Source organism: Ranitomeya variabilis, chromosome 5 (assembly GCF_051348905.1).
Source record: "Ranitomeya variabilis isolate aRanVar5 chromosome 5, aRanVar5.hap1, whole genome shotgun sequence".
NCBI classification, from domain to species: domain Eukaryota; kingdom Metazoa; phylum Chordata; class Amphibia; order Anura; family Dendrobatidae; genus Ranitomeya; species Ranitomeya variabilis.
Window position 1 is genome coordinate 316662817 of NC_135236.1, and position 19807 is coordinate 316682623.

At 43.8% G+C, this 19807-nt stretch overlaps 1 protein-coding gene across 4 annotated transcripts in view; it reads right to left on the reverse strand.

Annotated features, from left to right (window-relative positions):
• Nucleotides 1-15872: 15872 nt before the first annotated feature.
• DCLRE1C (DNA cross-link repair 1C) overlaps nt 15873-19807 on the reverse strand; it is a 74264-nt gene continuing 70329 nt past the window's right edge. For all 4 annotated transcript variants that reach the window (XM_077264644.1, XM_077264647.1, XM_077264645.1 and 1 more), the window contains 2 exons: nt 18533-18633; nt 15873-17465 (listed from right to left, as the gene is read on the reverse strand). In XM_077264644.1, the coding sequence (XP_077120759.1) occupies nt 16558-17465; nt 18533-18633 (1009 nt within the window). In that variant the 3' untranslated portion in view covers nt 15873-16557. The remainder of the gene's footprint in view (nt 17466-18532; nt 18634-19807) is intronic.

Sequence of the window (19807 nt, forward strand, 5' to 3'; positions counted from 1 at the left end):
ACCTGAAACCCCTGAATCAAGTAATTAAATACCACAGATTCAAAATGGAATCGATCAAATCAGGAATCCCGCTGATTGGCCAGGAATGGGTAATGGCTACGTTGGATCTGAGGGACCCTTACTATCATGTGCCGATACATCACGACCACAGAAAGTTCCTCAGATTCGCGGTGACCCAGAACCATCAAACCAGCCATTATCAGTTCAACATCCTCCCATTCAGGGTCTCATCAGCTCCATGAGTTTTTACCAAGATCATATCAGAAGCAGTGATCTTCATCTGGCATCAAGGGATCTGTATCATCCCAACATGGATCTGTTTGCCAACAGCCAGAACACGAAGTCGAGCACTTTCTTCTCCCTCAACCTCTCAGGCGGGGCTCAGGGATTGGATGCCTTCTCCCATCCTTGGAAGTTTGCCCTGGCATACGCCTTCCCACCAATTCCCATGTTGCCAAGGATGTTACAGAAGATCCGGACGGATCAAGTCACAACAATTCTGGTAGCACCAATGTGGCCAGGAAGAAGCTGGTACGGCGCACTAACAGACATGGCTCTGGAAGGCCCGATACTTCTACCTCAGATAGACCTTCTTCAACAGGGACCACTGCTACACCCAGACTTACACAGGCTGAAACTGGCAGCCTGGTTACTGAGGCCGAGATTCTGAGAGCTAAAGGTCTCTCAGATGACGTCATTAAAACCCTACAAAGTAGGAAACCTATAACTAATGCCATTTATGGCAAGGTCTGGAAAAAAATTTCTTCTTGGTGTTCCCCAAACAAACCTGATCCATTCCATCCCAATATCGCTCAGATATTAGAATTTCTCCAAAAGGGTCTGGTGCTAGGTCTCTCACCTAGCACCTTAAAAGTTCAGGTGTCAGCACTAAGTTCCTTCTTTGATCAGGATTTAGCAGGCCACCGATGGGTTAAACGTTTTATGGTATCCGCAGCTAGAATTCATCCCAGGCTCCAGGATCTGAACCTCATACTAAATAGTCTGACCAGGGACCCCTTATCAGCCATTAGTCTAAAAATCCTGACCCTCAAGACTGTCTTCCTAGAAGCAATCACTACCGCTAGGCGAATAGGAGAGCTGCAGGCCTCATCAGTACAGGAGCCATACCTAACAATAACCATGGATAGCATAATCCTTAAGCTGGACCCTGCCTTTATGCCGAAAGTAGTCTCAGACTTCCACAGAAGTCAAGATATTGTCTTACCCTCATTCTGTCCAAATCCCTCTAATCTGAAGAAAGAGACCTTTCACACCCTGGATGTCCGCAGGGTGGTCCTCTTCTACCTCCAACAAACGGAGGGTTGGAGGATAGACCAAAACCTTTTCGTCCAGTGGTCAGGACGAAATAAAGGCAAAAAAGCGGCTAAAAGTACAATCGCTAACTGGATCAAGCAGGCCATCTGTCTTGCATACTCAACCCGGGAAATTGCTCCCCCAGCATCACTGAAAGCTCACTCCACCTTTTCAGTCTCAACATCCTGGGCAGAGAGAGGCAACGCATCATCGGAGCAGATATGCAGAGCTGCCACCTGGTCGTCAACTACATTCACCAGGCATTAGACTAAATTTCAATAGGGATCTATCGTTTGGCAGACGTGTTCTGCAGGCTGTTGTCCCTCCCTAAAGAAATTAGCTGTTGGTATCACTCCGATCCTGCTGTCGTGGAAGGTGACTAGAGAAAATAGAATTAGTCTTACCGGTAATTCGGTTTCTAGGAACCTTCCACGACAGCACTAATTTCCCTCCTATCTGATATTCTTATTGGATGATTCCTGCACTTAAGTGGTAACTATACATGCTACTGTGTCCAGAAAAAACACTGGTGGTTGCAGGAAGGGGAGGGTATTTAACCTCTCTGATTTCCTGTCCCCTATTAGGGCGGGGAGACATCCTCCGATCCTGCTGTCGTGGAAGGTTCCTAGAAACCGAATTACCGGTAAGACTAATTCTATTTTCGTAGGCCCCAACCAAGCCAGAAGTCAGGCTATAAAAGGGAAAACAGGCAGCTGGAGTTACCCCAAGGGAGGGGGTAGAAACTCTATTTTTGGTTGAGGCTCAGGCAGGAAATGATGCCATGAGAGTAGGGGGATGGCTAGATCGGTTCCTAGGGGGTTGGCAGATCTCTCAAAATCTATGGATCTTGCAGATAGTCTCTCAGGGCTACAAGATAGAGTTCTCCCATCTACTTCCAAAAAGGTTTGAAATCAAGAACTCCGGCTTCACTCAGTCGCCTCCCCCATGTGGACAGACATCCAGGACTTACTAAAGATCGGGGCAATAGTTCTGGTCTCTGAGCAGGAATAATGCAGGGGCCATTATTCCAACCTCTACTCAGTAAAGAAACCCTCAGGAGAGATCAGGACAATAATAAACCTCAGTCCCTTAAACAAATGGATCAGATACAAGAAATTCAAGATGGAATCCAAGTCTACGGTTCCTCTTCTACACAGATATGGTGATGTGTACCCTAGATTTAAAGAACGCATACTATCATGTGCCGGTCCACGCATCTTACCAGAGATTCCCAAGGTTTTCTCTGAGGGTCCGTCACTACCAGTTCCGGTGTCTTCCCTTTGACCTAGCCTCAGCACCCAGTGTATTCACCAAGCTGGTGGCAGAAGTAGTTGCCTACCTAAGGAAATGTGACATTATCATAGTACCCTATCTAGACGACTTCCTGATAATGGCCAGCTCCGAAGAACAGATCAGGCACCATTGCCAGTTCTCGATCTTCATACTTCAGAAGCTGGGATGGGTCATAAAGAAGAAAAACAACACGCCATGGTAGAAATAATTCACCAGTTTTCAAGAAGCCGCTGCTCCATCAGGGGAGCGATGAGAGTTTTTGGGTCTAATGACATCTTGTATTCCCTGTGTAAGGTGGAGTCCGCTCCACTCCCGGGAACGTCAAGGTAGGTCAACTTGGACTCACTGGGGTGCCAGTGCCCTGTTAATGGAATAGGATGTAAGCTTATTTGATCCGGAGCTGGACGCGGTGTCCACCGCTAGTCTGTGCGTGCATGCCAGAGTCCGCAGCTCCGGGTCAAATAAGCTTACAGCCTATTCCATTAACAGGGCACTGGCACCCCAGTGAGTCCAAGTTGACCTACCTTGACGTTCCCGGGAGTGGGTCATTTTTGGGTCATTAGACCCCAAAACTCTCATCGCTCCCCTGATGGAGCAGAGGCTTCTTGAAAACTGGTGAATTATTTCTACCATGGCGTGTTGTTTTTCTTCTTTATGACCCATCCCAGCTTCTGAAGTATGAAGATCGAGAACTGGCAATGGTGCCTGATCTGTTCTTCGGAGCTGGCCATTGTCCAAGTTGACCTACCGACTATACTCACGAAGTGACAGGCTACCTACTCAAAACACGTAACTGAAGGTCATGTGAGACCGAAACGTTTTTGTTGGTTCTACACAATAAAATCCCAAGCTACTAGCATAAAGTTGAGTGCCGGGTTTATTTACACAGGTGGTCAAGGGCAGACACATAACAATCCTGTCTGACATGATGACAGTAGCATTCCTACATCAACAGGGGGGACCAAAACACCCTTCACTGCAACATCTGGCCAAGAGGATCTTCAGATGGGCGGAGGCGACAGTCCTATCCATTTCTGCGGTACATCTGGGGGGATCCAGAAACCAGGTAGCAGACAGAAGTTATCTCCCACGGAGAGGAAGTGTTCAGTATGCTGTGCCAATGCTGGGGGGTGCCACGAGTGGATCTGTTCACTACCAGAGAGAATGCAAAGGTCAAAAGATTCTTCTCCCTAAATCCTCTAGACGGTTCAGCGAAGGTCGACGCACATAACAATCCTGTCTGACATGATGACAGTAGCATTCCTACATCAACAGGGGGGACCAAAACACCCTTCACTGCAACATCTGGCCAAGAGGATCTTCAGATGGGCGGAGGCGACAGTCCTATCCATTTCTGCGGTACATCTGGGGGGATCCAGAAACCAGGTAGCAGACTTCCTCAGCAGACAGAAGTTATCTCCCACGGAGAGGAAGTGTTCAGTATGCTGTGCCAATGCTGGGGGGTGCCACGAGTGGATCTGTTCACTACCAGAGAAAATGCAAAGGTCAAAAGATTCTTCTCCCTAAATCCTCTAGACGGTTCAGCGAAGGTCGACGCACTGTCTCAGCCATGGGGAGAAGGTCTGTTAATATGCGAGGGTGCTCAGGAAAGTACAGGAGGAAAGAGCAAAGATGGTCTTGGTGGTGCCCTTCTGGCCGAAGAGAAGTTGGTTCCCTCTGCTGAGGAAGATAACAGAGGAAGACCCCATCCTCCTTCCAAGAAGAAACGATCTCCTCCACAAGGGCCCAGTTCTTCACCATGACCCAGACAGTCTTCAGCTTGCAGCATGGATCCTGAGAGACAGGTCTTGAAGTAAAAAATGTTATCTGATGAAGTAATTTTTACCCTTCAAGCAAGTAGAAAGCCGGTGACCTCCGCTATTTACAACAAGATTTGGAAGTGGTTCTGTAGCTATTGTGGAGAGACAACAATAGACACTTCCCTCCCGGACATTCCTAGGATCCTTGACTTCCTGCAGTCAGGTTTCAAGAAAGGCCTTAGATCAAGTACTCTGAGGGTACAGATTTCGGCCCCTAGTGTATTTTTTGACTCTCCCCTATCTTCTCATCCCTGGATAACTAGGTTTTCTAGGGCTATGCAGAGACTGAAGCTTTCTGTAAGAAAGTCGGTCCCACCAGGGGATCTAAAGTTAGTGCTAAACGCTCTGTGTAAACACCCATATGAACCAGCAGGAGAGTTGGACATTAGTAGACTCTCAATCAAGATTGCCTTTCTAGTAGCGATCACATTGGCAAAAAGATTAGGGGAACTACAGGCCCTATCTATTCAGGACCCATACTTATAGGTGATTGAGGATCGCCTAGTCTTGAGGCTCGACCCAGAGCTTCTCCCTAAAGTTGTTTCAACTCCAGACATGAATCAGGAGGTTGTTCTCTCCCTTTCTGCCAGCACCCTAGAAACCTGAAGGAAAGACTCTTTCATTGCCTAGATGTTAGAGAGACAGTTCTTAAAGGGAACCTGTCACCTGAATTTGGCAGGACAGGTTTGCGGTCATATGGGTGGGGTTTTCGGGTGTTTGATTCACCCTTTACTTACCTCCTGGCTGCATGCTGACCACAATATTGCAGTGAAGTTCATGCTGTGTCCTCCGTAGTACACACCTGCGCAAGGCAATCTTGCCTTGCGCACGCGCAGTATGCTTTGCCCAACTGCGGGCAAAGCCGAAAAGCATTAGTGTGCATGCGCCGGCGCACTATGTTCCGGAAGTATTTTGCTGTGTTCCGGGACATAGTGCGCCGGCGCATGCGCACTATTGCTTTTCGGCTTTGCCCGCAGTCGGGCAAAGCATACTGCGCGTGCGCAAGGCAAGATTGCCTTGCGCAGGCGTGTACTACAGAGGACACAGCATGAACTTCAATCCAATATTGCGGCCAGCATGCAGCCAGCGGGTAAGTAAAGGGTGAATCAAACACCCGAAAACCCCGCCCATATGACCGCAAACCTGTCCCGCCAAATTCAGGTGACAGGTTCCCTTTAAATACCTAGAGGCAACTAAGGACTGGAGGCAGGACACATTTGTTTCTGCAGCACGGGTTTACAAAGGGTAAAAGGGCGACCAAATTCACAATAGCTAGGTGGATCAGATCCACGATCGCTCTAGCCTACGAGGCTCAAGGAAGATCTCCCCCGGATACTCAGAGCACATTCAACTAGAGCCATAGCTACTTCATGGGCTGAGAAAGGGGGGGCTTCAGCGGACCAGATTTGCAGAGCTGCAATTTGGTCTAGTCTAAATACTTTCACAAAACATTATAAACTAGATGTAGTCTCAGGGCAACTAGCCTCCGGTAGAAAGGTTCTTCATGCAGTAGTCCCGCCCTAGATTATCATACTTTGGTATTCTCCATGGTGCGGTCAGGATTGGTGAACTGGAAAATGGTAATTAGACCTACCGGTAATTGTATTTCCAGGAACCCCTCCTGACAGCACTACTAGTTCCCTCCATGCTGAGAAGATTCTATATCAATGTGACATAATATTTGTATAAAGAATGTCTAATAAAATTTTTGTTGCATCCATCCATATAAGGTACTTTGAAAAGACAATTGTGGGTGAAGATGGAAGGGTCCTTTTAACCTGTCGTAGCTTCCTGTCCCAATGAGTATAAGAAGGACATCTTCCATGGTGCTGTCAGGATGAGTTACTGGAAACACCAATTAGACCAGTAGGTCTAATTACCGTTTTGGGGTTTTCAACAGCTGTAAGCCATAATCATCATTATCAGAAATAAACACTTGAAATAGATCACTCTGTTTGTAATGACTCTATAAAATATATGCTATTCACTTGTAATTGAAGATCTGAAAAATTAATTTTTTGATGATCTTCTAATTTAGTTAGAAGCATCTGTATATATTTTTGTCCTCACAACTGCTTCCACAGCACAGTACTCATGATGATATATATATATATATATATATATATATATATATATATATATATATATACATATATACTCCTCAACATTGCAACTACCAAGAAGGAAAAGATGTGAAATTCTGGAAATCAGAGGCTATATAGACATGTTATTCATATGCAAATGATGAAATAATGTGAACAAAATCTTTGAAACATCTCCGTTTATTCAGTATCGAGTAGGAGTACCATGTGCAGAAATGTACGCATTGACACACTTTTGGCATGCTGTCAGTGAGGTTATTAATGGATGTCTGAGGAATGTTCTGCCACATTAATTGCAATTGGGCACACAAATCTTTGTTTCGCTGCTAACAGTTCCCTTTGTAATTGTTGACAATGACAGTTCAGATGTGCTAGATGGCCTGCAGAGTCTCTGGACTTGTCCCCATGTCAGCAGGTTGAGAAAGCTGCAAGGTCAAAAACAGCACAAGGCTTGGCATTTTTGAAATACTGTTCCTGGGACACTTTGATTTTGTCATGTAACCAGTGGTATGGCCACTTTTCCAATGTAATGTTGAGCTTTTGGTGTACTGGGAATGAAGATCAGAGGTGTCTGCTTCCGTACATCATGCCACAACCCCCCCCCCCCCCCCCTTCCATGGTTGATATGTCTTAGGCTTCAAATCAGTCTACACAAATCATCAGAAGGCATTTGCACGACATTGGGGCTGCAAGTCAAATGTCCAGCTACATGTTCAATTGACCTCATGCCACCGCTTTCAAATGCAACCAACATGCATTGAACGGCAATGGCGGCTGGAATGGAGGCCTATCCTCTTCCGTGAAAAGTTCTATTTTTGCCTTACACACTTCAGATATTGGTCCGAAAACCAGAGGCAAAGCATTCCTCCAACAACCATTAATAACTGCATTGATAGAAGGCCAAGCCATGCAAATGCATGTATCTCTGCGGTGCTCATATTTAACTGAATAATTCAAGTTGTTTAGAAAATATTCTTTTCATTTTTTTTCATCATCAACTTGCACCCGAATGATGGGGGGGGGGGTGTGGAGAAAGCTTGGAAAGGAACACACTCCAAAGCTTACCACATCCTCTGCAATAAATTGACTTTTTAAGGCAAACAAGTGGAATATTCTGTAATGGCCGATTCAGTCATTCAGTCACCATATTTCAACCCCATCAAGCATGCATTTTACAAGACAAAACTTAGACGGGTTTTTTTCACTAGCAAGGATAATATTAATAGATCTTTAATAACTTCCACAATTGGATGTGTTTTTCAATCTCAGCACATGAACATTTAATTTAATCTTATACATGTGCCCCTGCTGTTTACTGTGTAATGGCTGTGTCTGACCGTACAGGAACATGGTCTGATCATATCACAGCTCCTGGGGAAGAGAATACAGTAGAACACGGCTGATTCTTTCAAGGTAAAACATTGTTCAGGCAGTGAAATGCTTTGCCTCACAGAAAGAAATCAGCTGCGATCCCATGCGATATTTTATACAACACACCAGTTTTCCGTATGGCCATGACAAGGACTCGATTTGAAGCAATCTAAATACATTTGCATGATAATGGGAAATGATCCCAATTTTGATTGTCTATAAAAAATTCGGCCAGTAATTGACCACTTTAGCAGAATATTTACTGAGGTATACAACCCCCAAATTTACATATGTATAGATAAATGTCTAATTTCAAAGGGAGGATAATATTCTGACAATACTTGCTTAGTAAGAGGGCCAGGTATGGAATTAAACTATACAAGTAGCTCAGGGTACACCAACAGACTTAGGGTTTATGAATGGAGGAACACGTGGTGACTCCCCCGTGTCCTTGGAAAGAATAGGAAAATTGTGTGGGAGTTGGCCTACATCAGCATTCCACTCTTCAAGACCCTCTCTGCCAGTGGTACAGTTGTAAGCGTCACCATGCAAAAAAAAAAAAAAAATCAGAAAGGCCACCTGTGAAGGATGACACTGGAGAGATCACACAGAATGCCACCACATGTGAGGAACCCGCACCCCGCCTGACATCACTTTTCCATCAGAAGGATCATGCGGTATGGTCTCCTCACTTTTACCAACATGATGTTCCGCATCCCTGGGGACACCTAAGGTCAGAATAGCACAGTTTTACCCAGACACCCCCTGTTCACACGAGGAGTGAGGGAGGGCGGTCTACTCAGTCGCTGACTGTTAGGCAATCCATGCACGTGTTGCGGCTGTTGGACAGCCAAGAGACATGCAGATGCTGGAACTCGAACATATTATTTAAGCACGCCGAAGACACCCGGATAGCACACAAGCATGCCCAACAAATAACACCTTATCCAATCATGTTCGCTCATCACTATTTGGCAGTTAGGAAGTTGAAGGTCCAAGTACTTCTCAAACTGAAGGTACCGATATTGTACCAGTGTAACTTTTTCTTGGCGAGGTTCCCAAAACTACAAGGGAAAAACACAGAAAATGTTAAGAGTATGCTCCAAAAGGACACAATTTACCATCGTGAAACCTGGCCTGTTCATTGAGGATTGCTTCAAATCATGTACCACATATCGAGAAATTGTTACCATTTGGGTTGTTTTTTTTTTTAAGACAGGACCCTTTTATAGCTTGACATACTCGGTACAACTTGCAGATACCATCACATTATAAATTCATACACCAGTAAAACCACAAGCAATATCATAATTATGCCCCAAGATAAATTGCTTGAGGGGTGTAGTTACCAAAATTGGGGTAGGGTAGTTTCCTCTATTTAGGCACATCAGGGGCTCTGCACACAACATCTACCTATTCCAGCCAATTTTGAGCTGCAGAAGTCAAATGGTGTTTTTTTCAAGCCCTGTCATGCGCTCAAACAGTAGTTTTTCTCCACACATGAGGTATCTGTGTACTCTGGAGAAAACGCACATCAAATTTTGGGGGTCCAATTATTCCTGTGGCCCTTGTGGAAATGAAAATTTGGAGTCTAAAGCAATATTTTTGTGGGGAAAAAAATTAAAATGTTTTCCTTCCACATTGCTTTAATGATGCCCCTAAAGGGTTAATAAACTCATTGAATGTGTTTTTTGTACTTTCAGGGGTGCCATTTTTAAAATAGTGTAAGTTTCAGTATTTTCTATCACATAGGCCCCCTCAAAGTCACTTCAAATGTGAGGTAATCCCTAAAAAAAAAAAATGGTTTTGAAAATTGTTGTTGTTAAAAAATGTGAAATTTCTAATACACTTTAAAACCTAACGGAAAACAATGTATATGTTTCAAAAACTATGGTGATGTAAAGTAGACATATGGGAAATTCTATTTATGATCTATTTTGGGTGCTATAACTATCTGGTTTAACCCCTTCATCCCCAGCCTGTTTTCACCTTCCTGACTAGGCCAATTTTTCAATTCTAACCAGTGTCACTTTATGAGGTATGCAAATTGTCTCATCAGAGAGGAAGAGGAGTTGGAACTCTAGTGCCACCTATTGAAAATAGCGATCCTACAAGTCAATATTGACACTTTAACAAGTCTAAAGGTACCTTCACACGAAGTGACGCTGCAGCGATAGCGACAACGATGCCGATCGCTGCAGCGTCGCTGTTTGATCGCTGGAGAGCTGTCACACAGACAGCTCTCCAGCGACCAACGATGCCGAGGTCCCCGGGTAACCAGGGTAAACATCGGGTTGCTAAGCGCAGGGCCGCGCTTAGTAACCCGATGTTTACCCTGGTTACCAGCGTAAAAGTAAAAAAAACAAACAGTACATGCTCACCTGCGCGTCCCCCAGCGTCTGCTTCCTGACACTGACTGAGCTCCGGCCCTAACAGCACAGCGGTGACGTCACCGCTGTGCTTTCACTTTCACTTTAGGGCCGGCGCTCAGTAAGTGTCAGGAAGCAGACGCTGGGGGACGCGCAGGTGAGTAAGCTGTTTGTTTTTTTTACTTTTACGCTGGTAACCAGGGTAAACATCGGGTTACTAAGCGCAGCCCTGCGCTTAGCAACCCGATGTTTACCCTGGTTACCAGTGTAAAATATCGCTGGTATCGTTGCTTTTGCTTTCAAACACAACGATACACGGCGATCGGACGACCAAATAAAGTTCTGGACTTTATTCAGCGACCAGCGACATCACAGCAGGATCCTGATCGCTGCTGCGTGTCAAACGAAACGATATCGCTAGCCAGGATGCTGCAACGTCACGGATCGCTAGCGATATCGTTACAAAGTCGTTTCGTGTGAAGGTACCTTAAGGCTAGGTTCACATTGCGTTAGCAGGAGCCTGTTCAACACATGCGTTAACGGGCTGCTGTTAACGCAAGTGCCAACATTATTATTATTATTATTATTATTGTTTATTTATATAGCACCATTAATTCCATGGTGCTGTACATGAGAAGGGGTTACATCAAAATACAAATATCACTTACAGTAAACAAAACTAACAATGACAGACTGGTACAGCGGGAAGAGGACCCTGCCCTTGCGGGCTTACAATCTACAGGATTGTGGGGAAGGAGACAGTAGGTCAAGGGTTGCAGTAGCTCCAGTGGTGTTGAGGTGGCCGTGTAGTCTTTACAGGCTGTAAGCTTCTTTGAAGAGATGGGTTTTCAGGTTTCTTTTGAACATGCCATCGTGCTAGCGCAGATAGAGCTAGCAGATGCTCTATCTGCGCTAGCAGTGACGGACCCGGAAACGTTGCAGCCCGCGTCCCAGGGTCCGTCACTCAATGACGGCACATCGCTAGCGCACGCCCATTGTGGGCATGTGCTAGCGATGCGTCCGACATTGGACTCAATGGCGGCGTTAATGGACTGCGTTACACCGCATTATGCCGCGATGTAACGTAGTCTGTCTAACGGACGCCTGCAACGCAGTGTGAACCCAGCCTTAGTCTTGTGACTTAGCCAAATCAGATCTATGTACTTTGCACTGATGAGGAGCAAAAGCCCGAAACGCCATGTCTGCAAATGGAGATTCTGATAGGATAAAAGCTATAAGTCATATTGCAAGGCGTTAAAGGGTTGATATTGACTTGTAGGATTGCTACTTCCTATGAGTGGCACTAGAGTTCAAGTTCTCTTCTTCTCTAAAGACAGTTTGCATATTTAATTTCCCAGAAGAGCATGCAGGGCGTTTAAGTCTCCTCATACTGGCCTGCTAAATCTGGCATGTCACTCTCCACAAGGAGAAACCTTAACCCTTTATGAGGTAGTAACTCTGAAACACTTCAACATATGCCAGTGAGGTTGTTTTTCATGACACCGTTGTACTTCATGTTAGTGGTAAATTTTGGTTAATAATGTGTTTATATATGAAAATACACACTGAAGCTTGTTTTCACCTTCCCGACCAGGCCATTTTTTTCAATTCTGACCATTGTCGCTTTACGAAGTAAGAAGTCTGGAACACTTCCACATATACCACTGATTCGAAGACTGTTTTCTTGTGACATATTGTACTTCATGAAAGTGGTAAAGTTTCTTTGATATGACTTATGATTATTTGAGAAAAAAATTGGAGCCATTTAGCTTTTAGAGTGCCTTTGTACTACCAGTAACATTGAAGCCCTCTATATTTCTATTAACAGATGACGGGCCGTAGTGGTGACTTTTTTTTGTGTGGATTGAGTTGAAGCCTTTATTGGGAACATTTTACATAACATTTAGGATCACATTTATCCAGCACTCTACACTGAGCACTTACACTTACTTTGAGGTTTCCATCTAAATCTCCGAGTGACGTGACAGAAGAAATCCTTTCACAGAGTTACTTTGGACTTCATCTGGCCTCTGTTCAGCGTTGTCCTTTTCAGAAGTGCATAAAATTGGTCGACTGCGCTTTTATGCACTCCTAAAAAGACATAGCCAGATCACAGGTCCTACAGTGTCCACAGTGCCTCCATCTGCCTAATTTTAGGGGATTCCATCTGAATCATGTATTTCAGAGAATTACACGGAAACCCCAGTGTAAGCGCTCAGTGTAGGATAAATGTGAGCCAAGTCTTACTGCGATCTTTGGGGGCCAAAAGAACAAATCAACAGCAAGTGAAGAATTGGTTTTATTTTTTATGCCGTTTGTCAAGCGGTGTAAGTGGCTAAACGACTTTATTTTTTGGGTTACTGCGATTACAGAGATCCCAGATTTATATCGGGTTTTCATATTTGGCAACTGTCACACACTGAAAGACACTTTTATTGCAAAAACTAGGTTTTGCATCCCCATATTGACACAGCTATAATTTGTCCATATTTTGGCCAACAGTCTTGTTATTTTTTGCGGGACGAGTTGACATTTTTATTGGTACCATTTTCGGGCACATTATATTTTTTTATTGCTTTCTATTCCCATTTTTGGGAGGAAGAATGAACAAAGACCAGCAATTCAGGAATTGTTTTTATGCTGTTCCTCATTTGATAAAATTGATAAGTCCGCTTTATTCTTCAATTCAGTACGATTACAGCAATAACCCATTTTGTTTTTTTATGTTTTGCCGCTTTCACACAATTTTATAGAAAAAATTATTATTTTTGCATCATGTTACTCTGAGAGCTCTAACTTTTTTACTTTTCTGCTGAGAGTTATATGACGGCTTGCTTTTTGCAAGACATGATGACGTTTTCAGAGGTACCATTTTTATTTAAATTTGTCTTTTTGATTGCGTGTTATTGCAGTTTTTAGAAAAAAAATTGGAGTCCTGCTCAACAGGACTGGATTTTCCTTTTCTTTTTCAAAAGAAATTATAGTGCATACAAAAGAAAAATGTACATGGTCGACATGACCCAGTCGACGCGTTTCGGCTGCACTAGGCAGTCTTACTCATGAGTCATGAGTAAGACTGCCTAGTGCAGTCGAAACGCGTCGACAGGGTCATGTCGACCATGTACATTTTTCTTTTGTATGCACTATAATTTCATTTGTAAAATGAAAAGAAAAGGAAAATCCAGTCCTGTTGAGCCGGACTCCAATTTTTTCTATTTCCCTTGATGTGAGGCCAGGGCGAGGCCGGAGTCTGGTTGAGGTGGATGAGCATGGAGCAACTGGGTGAGTTGGAATCAAGTTTCTATTATTGCAGTTTTTGTATGGCGGTATGATAAAGCATATTTTTTAGCCCTTTTTCTTTTTACGGTGTTCACTGAAGGGGTTAATCAGTGGGACAATCTTATAAGTCGGGTCGTTCCAGATACGACAATACCAAATATGCTAACTTTTTTAGTTTTCTTACACAAATTATTTATTCAAATTAAAAAAAAAAATATATATATATATATATATATATATATATATATATATATATATATATATATATATATATATATATATATATTTTTTTTCATCTTTATGGTGATCTGACGCTCTGCAATGCTTCTGCACTGCAGGGCATCAGAGCAGTGTCTGACAAGCAGGTAGGAGGCGTGTGTCACAGGGCATCTTCCTTGAAGGACCCCTCGGCCATCTTGCGGCCCACGGTCACCATGGAGACCATCAGCACAACGTGATCACATCACGTGGAACTGATGGAAGCAGACAGAGTTCGCTCCTTCTGTGATGCTCCTTGATGTTGCTGTCACTTGATAGCAGCATCAGAGGGGTTAAACATCTGCGATCAGTGCTAGAGCTGACAACCGCATTCAATCAGTGTGAGCCCACACAGTCGAGAAGAAGTAAACTTACAGCGGTTTGCGGGAACGCAGTTCAGTACATATACAACACATATCGGGGAACAGTTATATCAGATAGTTAGGTCACACAAAATAGTTAATAAATAACCTATAACCTTTACCATATGTCTAATTCACATCAGTATAATTTGAAAACATATTTTTTGTTAAGAAGTTAGAAGGATTAAACTTTTATTGGCATTTTTTATTTTTTCCAACAAATTTAACAAAACTATGCATGTTTGCAGGTTAATAGCGTTCCTAGCCTGCCTGGCGCTTGCATGTAGCCAAACGCTGAGGGGAGAAAATTAAAGGGAATCTGTCACCCCAAATTTCACCTATAAGCTAAGCCCACCGGCATCAGGGGCTTATCTATAACATTCTGGAATGCTGTAGATAAGCCTCCGATGTAGTCTTAAAGATGAGAAAAACAGGTTATATTATACTCACCCAGGGGCGGTCCCGCTGCGGTCCGATGGGCATCGCGGTCTGGGTCCGGCGCCTCCCATCTTCATACGATGACGTCTTCTTTGCTTCCTGCCGTGGCTCCGGCACAGGCGTACTTTATCTGCCCTGTTGAGGGCAGCGTAATGTACTGCAGTGCGCAGGCGTCGGGAAAGGTCAGAGAGGCCCAGCACCTGCGCACTGCAGTACTTTACATTGCCCTAAAGTACGCCTATGCAGGAGCTACGGCAGGAAGCAAAGAAGAGGACGTCATCGTATGAAGATAGGAGGCGCTGGAGCTGAACCGTGACGTCCATCGGACCGGACCAAACCTGGGTGAGTATAATCTAACGTGTTTTTCTTATCTTTCAGGTTACATTGGGGGCTTATCTACAGCATTCCAGAATGCTGTAGATAAGCCCCTGATGCCGGTGGCCTTAGCTTATAGGTGAATTTTGGGGTGACAGATTCCCTTTAACTTTATTCCCCCAGCAGCATGCATTTCAGTCACGGTGGCGGCGCTGGCTCAGTTACCACTCTGAGTATACAGAGCGGACGTCGTATGCGAGCCCCCAGCCCTGACTGACACTGGCTCAGTACTGGGGTTCAGCTGTTACTGAAAACAAATGTTGTTGGGGGGAATAAAGTAAATTTTCTCCCAGCAGCATTTGGCTATGCGCAGGCACCGAGCAAGTTAGTCATGCTATTAACCTGCAGCTTAACCCCAAATTTGTAGGTTATTAGTGTTTTTGCTGGTGACAGGTTCCCTTTAATAAATCCTGAGCATGTGACAAGTGGTGTAGTCCTCAGTGCTCCTCACCACAAATCTTACTCCTGTCGGTGACTAGAGTATGCTTTTTGATGTAAGGAGTGTCTCAACTTCTCTAATCAAATTTTGCTGTAGCAGGACAAAACTGATGTGAAAACAAATGCCAAGAATAGCAACATTTTGAGCAACTCCGAGTTGTGCAAACATTTTGCAACTTTTCAAAGCTTCTTTAAGAGCTTTCGCATGCCACTTGCCACAAATCTGAGACTAAAGCAAGATTAGTGGGGTAAAGAATGCTGCCGCTCATCATGAATTGGACTACTGGGGGATACTGCATCCCCATCCCTCTCTGGCCAGTATGTAGGAATTGGGCGAAAATAGCGTAAAAACTCACACTGTGCAAAAACTGTGATGAATTGGGGCCCGCGCTCAAAATTTTTGCTAAGCGCTAAATCCTAAAATACACACCTTTTATGTAAACTTTTTTTTTTACTTGAAACAGTAACAGAAATGGATGAGCATCGTAGTCGGATTTTAGCAATTACAAAACTTGGAATATAAGATACTGCATCAAACTCTGACTGTTTTCAGGATCTCCACTTGCTGTCATTCAATAGGAAAAGTCATTGTTTACTTGTGGATTGAAATCTGTCCTGGTCATGTGAAAAAGGTGCATAGTGGACAGTGTGGCCATCAGGACAGTGCTCAGCCGAGCAAAGCACTTGAGTATCCATCATAACCATGCATGGTCAGATCTTTGGCCTCGGAGAGGAAATTTCTTTCTGAATGACTGCAAGTTGAGCCCTGGAGGATTATGAGCAACTGACGCAGAACATATATTGGAACATTGTGTGAATGTTCGCTTATACAATAATTATTTGCTGATCCAGTATTCCCTGAGCGGTGGCAGATAATTGCACACCTTTGTCTATATCCGAGTCTCCTGTGTAGAGCGCTGCTCCTTGCTTCAGAAATATACACTTCATTTTACTATTTTCATGTAACAAATGTGATTGTCATTACTATGTCATATATTCACAGGAAATTAAGGCACAAAAACTATAAAGTAACTAAACGCTTGAGAATTGTATGGCCCCACATATATAAGCATTTTCCCCAGCCGGAGATGAAATAACAGTACTGAATGATAAAGTGATAGACACAATCTCAGAATGGCTAGGGAATGAACGGCTTACACGGAAGGCACAAGTGCACTTCCCCTGAAGCCAGGCGCTCATACAGATGGTGCAGTTTCTCAGGATGTGGCTGCTCAGCTTCAGGCGTGCATGGAATCTCAAAGTCAGAAGAACTCTGAGAATCTGCTCCGCCATCAGCAGGACGTGCTCCTTGGTCCCCTGGTTGTAGGCTCCGCTTACAGTCTCGGGTGTGACTTGTTCCTCTCCTTTCTCCGTTCTCGCCGTCGCCTTGTGCTCCTTGTGGATTGCCTTCTCCAGGCAGTGTAGCAGCGGTGAGCAGAGAAGCCCCTCCAGTCATACAGTACGGGTCAGCAGCTCTCCGCTCTTGAGATGACAGGAGCACGGTGTCCGCCTGGTTGTCCCATCCTTGGCTACCTTGCTCAGAGATGTGGGTCGACTGGGAGGAGTTTACAGACGATATATGAGTTGAATCATCAGAATCACTGAATATTTTTGGTGACTGAGAATTTTTGTCCCTTTCATCCTCAGAAGTTTCTGGGTTGTCTCCTTCAACAGGGGGTGAATTAAAGAAGAAATTCCATTGAGGCAAAATGTTTTCTGCTATGGTGGTAGTTGCTGGCAATTGTTCCGGTATTCTATTCATTTCATAGTGATCTGTGGATTGTGATGGTGCCCTTGTACCTGTATTAACCAATTTCAGGTCCTCAGCTTCTTCCTCCTCCTCCTCATCCTCTCCATTGGATTCCTCACACTCTAAGAATTCATCCATTGCACCAGTAGGCCCCGGGGTAGTCCTGCAGATCGCTGAGGGCTTATCACCGCAGCTTACAGACACATTTTCCCATGTCCATTTGTCGTCTTTTAGAATTTTGTGCTTCAAATGATTCAATGGATAATCATCAAATAATCCATCAGCACAGTCTTCATCTGCAAAATATGAATGTACAATGTAATTTATTTACTAGAAAAAAAAACAAAAGTGTATGTAAGATCATCAGTATACACATAAACCAGAGAATCCCTACAGCCGGTCCAACACCCTAAAGGAGCTGGCCCATCAGTGGTGTATACCACAACAATCCGAATTTTATTTCCCCTCCCGGATCCCCAGCGCTGCCTCTCTGGTCCCTGTTAATCGGCTGCAGCACTGATGTCGTGTGGGCAGCGCTGCAACCAATCAATACGTTCAAAGGCAAAGCTGCTAACTTTAGTGATCGGCTGCAATGCTATCGATGTGAGACCAGCGCTGTGGCCATTGATTGATAGTCAGGGCTCAAAAGAAAACTTTTCCACGCAGAGATAATTAACCCACATGAGTGGATCTACATATATTATTAGAGTAGAATTTAAATGCATAGCGAACAGCATCATTTCTCACAGAACGGCAGCTGTGCTTTCCTATTAACATTGAGGAGTAAAAGGAGATGGACGTTTCTGGTTGACAACAGCAGCGCAGTCCACCAGAAACATCCATCTCCTTTTACTCCACAATATATCTGCAGATTAAGCTTTCCTTTTATCCGTGGGTGAGACTGCAGCAGCTGTATACTCGTGGGGGTGTGACATGCAGAAATTGGTTAGGTGGCACCCCCCACCTCACCCCAACTTCCTCTACCCTATACTGTATCACATAAGTTCACTTGTCTCACTTTAATCTCTTTCCTATTAACATTAAAGGGGTTGTCCAAGCCAGTGACAGATCCGGAGGTGACATATTGGTGTGGTATCCGACACTGGGGACTTCCAACTGATGAACCATTTTCAGTTCTGACACCATTTACATTCAGTATGAGACCGGAATAGCAAGTCTTCATACAACCGTGTACTGGCCATTCCCAAGTACTCAGCTCTTATTGAAGTGACTGGTAACAGATGATCGTTGGGGGTGCCTGTCAATAACACAGTTTTGGGCAACCCCTTTAAATAAAAAATAAATCATATTAAAAAAAAAAAAACAACTTCCAAGAAACATGCATTACTATGAACAGCCTCACCTGTCGCATTGATACTTAAGTTTCTCGATCTTTTCAGGCTACCCAGTGGCTTGTACTTGACTTCTGTGCTTTCTGAATAAGATCTACAAAACGGCTTCAAGCTGTAGGACACATGACACAAGATAAATGCACAAAAGCGCTACAACAGCACACAACATACAGACATCTAATGGTCAGCACATTTATTTTTTTATTTATTTATTTTTTTTTTTAAGGCCGGCGTCACACTAGCGAGTTTTAACCCCTTCATGACCCAGCCTATTTTGGCCTTAATGACCTTGCCATTTTTTGCAATTCTGACCAGTGTCCCTTTATGAGGTAATAACTCAGGAACGCTTCAACGGATCCTTGCGGTTCTGAGATTGTTTTTTCGTGACATATTGGGCTTCATGTTAGTGGTAAATTTAGGTCGATAATTTCTGAGTTTATTTGTGAAAAAAACGGAAATTTGGCGAAAATTTTGAAAATTTTGCAATTTTCACATTTTGAATTTTTATTCTGTTAAACCAGAAAGTTATGTGACACAAAATAGTTAATAAATAACATTTCCCACATGTCTACTTTACATCAGCACAATTTTGGAAAGAAAATTTTTTTTTGCTAGGAAGTTATAAGGGTTAAAATTTGACCAGTGATTTCTCATTTTTACAACAAAATTTACAAAACCATTTTTTTTAGGGACCACCTCACATTTGAAGTCAGTTTGAGGGTTCTATATGGCTGAAAATACCCAAAAGTGACACCATTCTAAAAACTGCACCCCTCAAGGTGCTCAAAACCACATTCAAGAAGTTTATTAACCCTTCAGGTGTTTCACAGCAGCAGAAGCAACAAATAGGGGAAAAATTAACATTTAACTTTTTAGTCACAAAAATGATCTTTTCGCAACAATTTTTTTATTTTCCCAAGGGTAAAAGGAGAAACTGGACCACGGATGTTGTTGTCCAATTTGTCCTGAGTACGCTGATGCCTCATATGTGGGGGTAAACCACTGTTTGGGCGCACGGCAGGGCTCGGAAGGGAAGGAGCGCCATTTGACTTTTTGAATGAAAAATTGGCTCCAATCTTTAGCGGACACCATGTCGCGTTTGGAGAACCCCCGTGTGCCTAAACATTGGAGCTCCCCCACAAGTGACCCCATTTTGGAAACTAGACCCCCCAAGGAACGTATCTAGAAGCATAGTGAGCACTTTAAACCCCCAGGTGCTTCACAAATTAATCCGTAAAAATGAAAAAGTACTTTTTTTTTCACACAAATTTTCTTTTAGCCTCAAT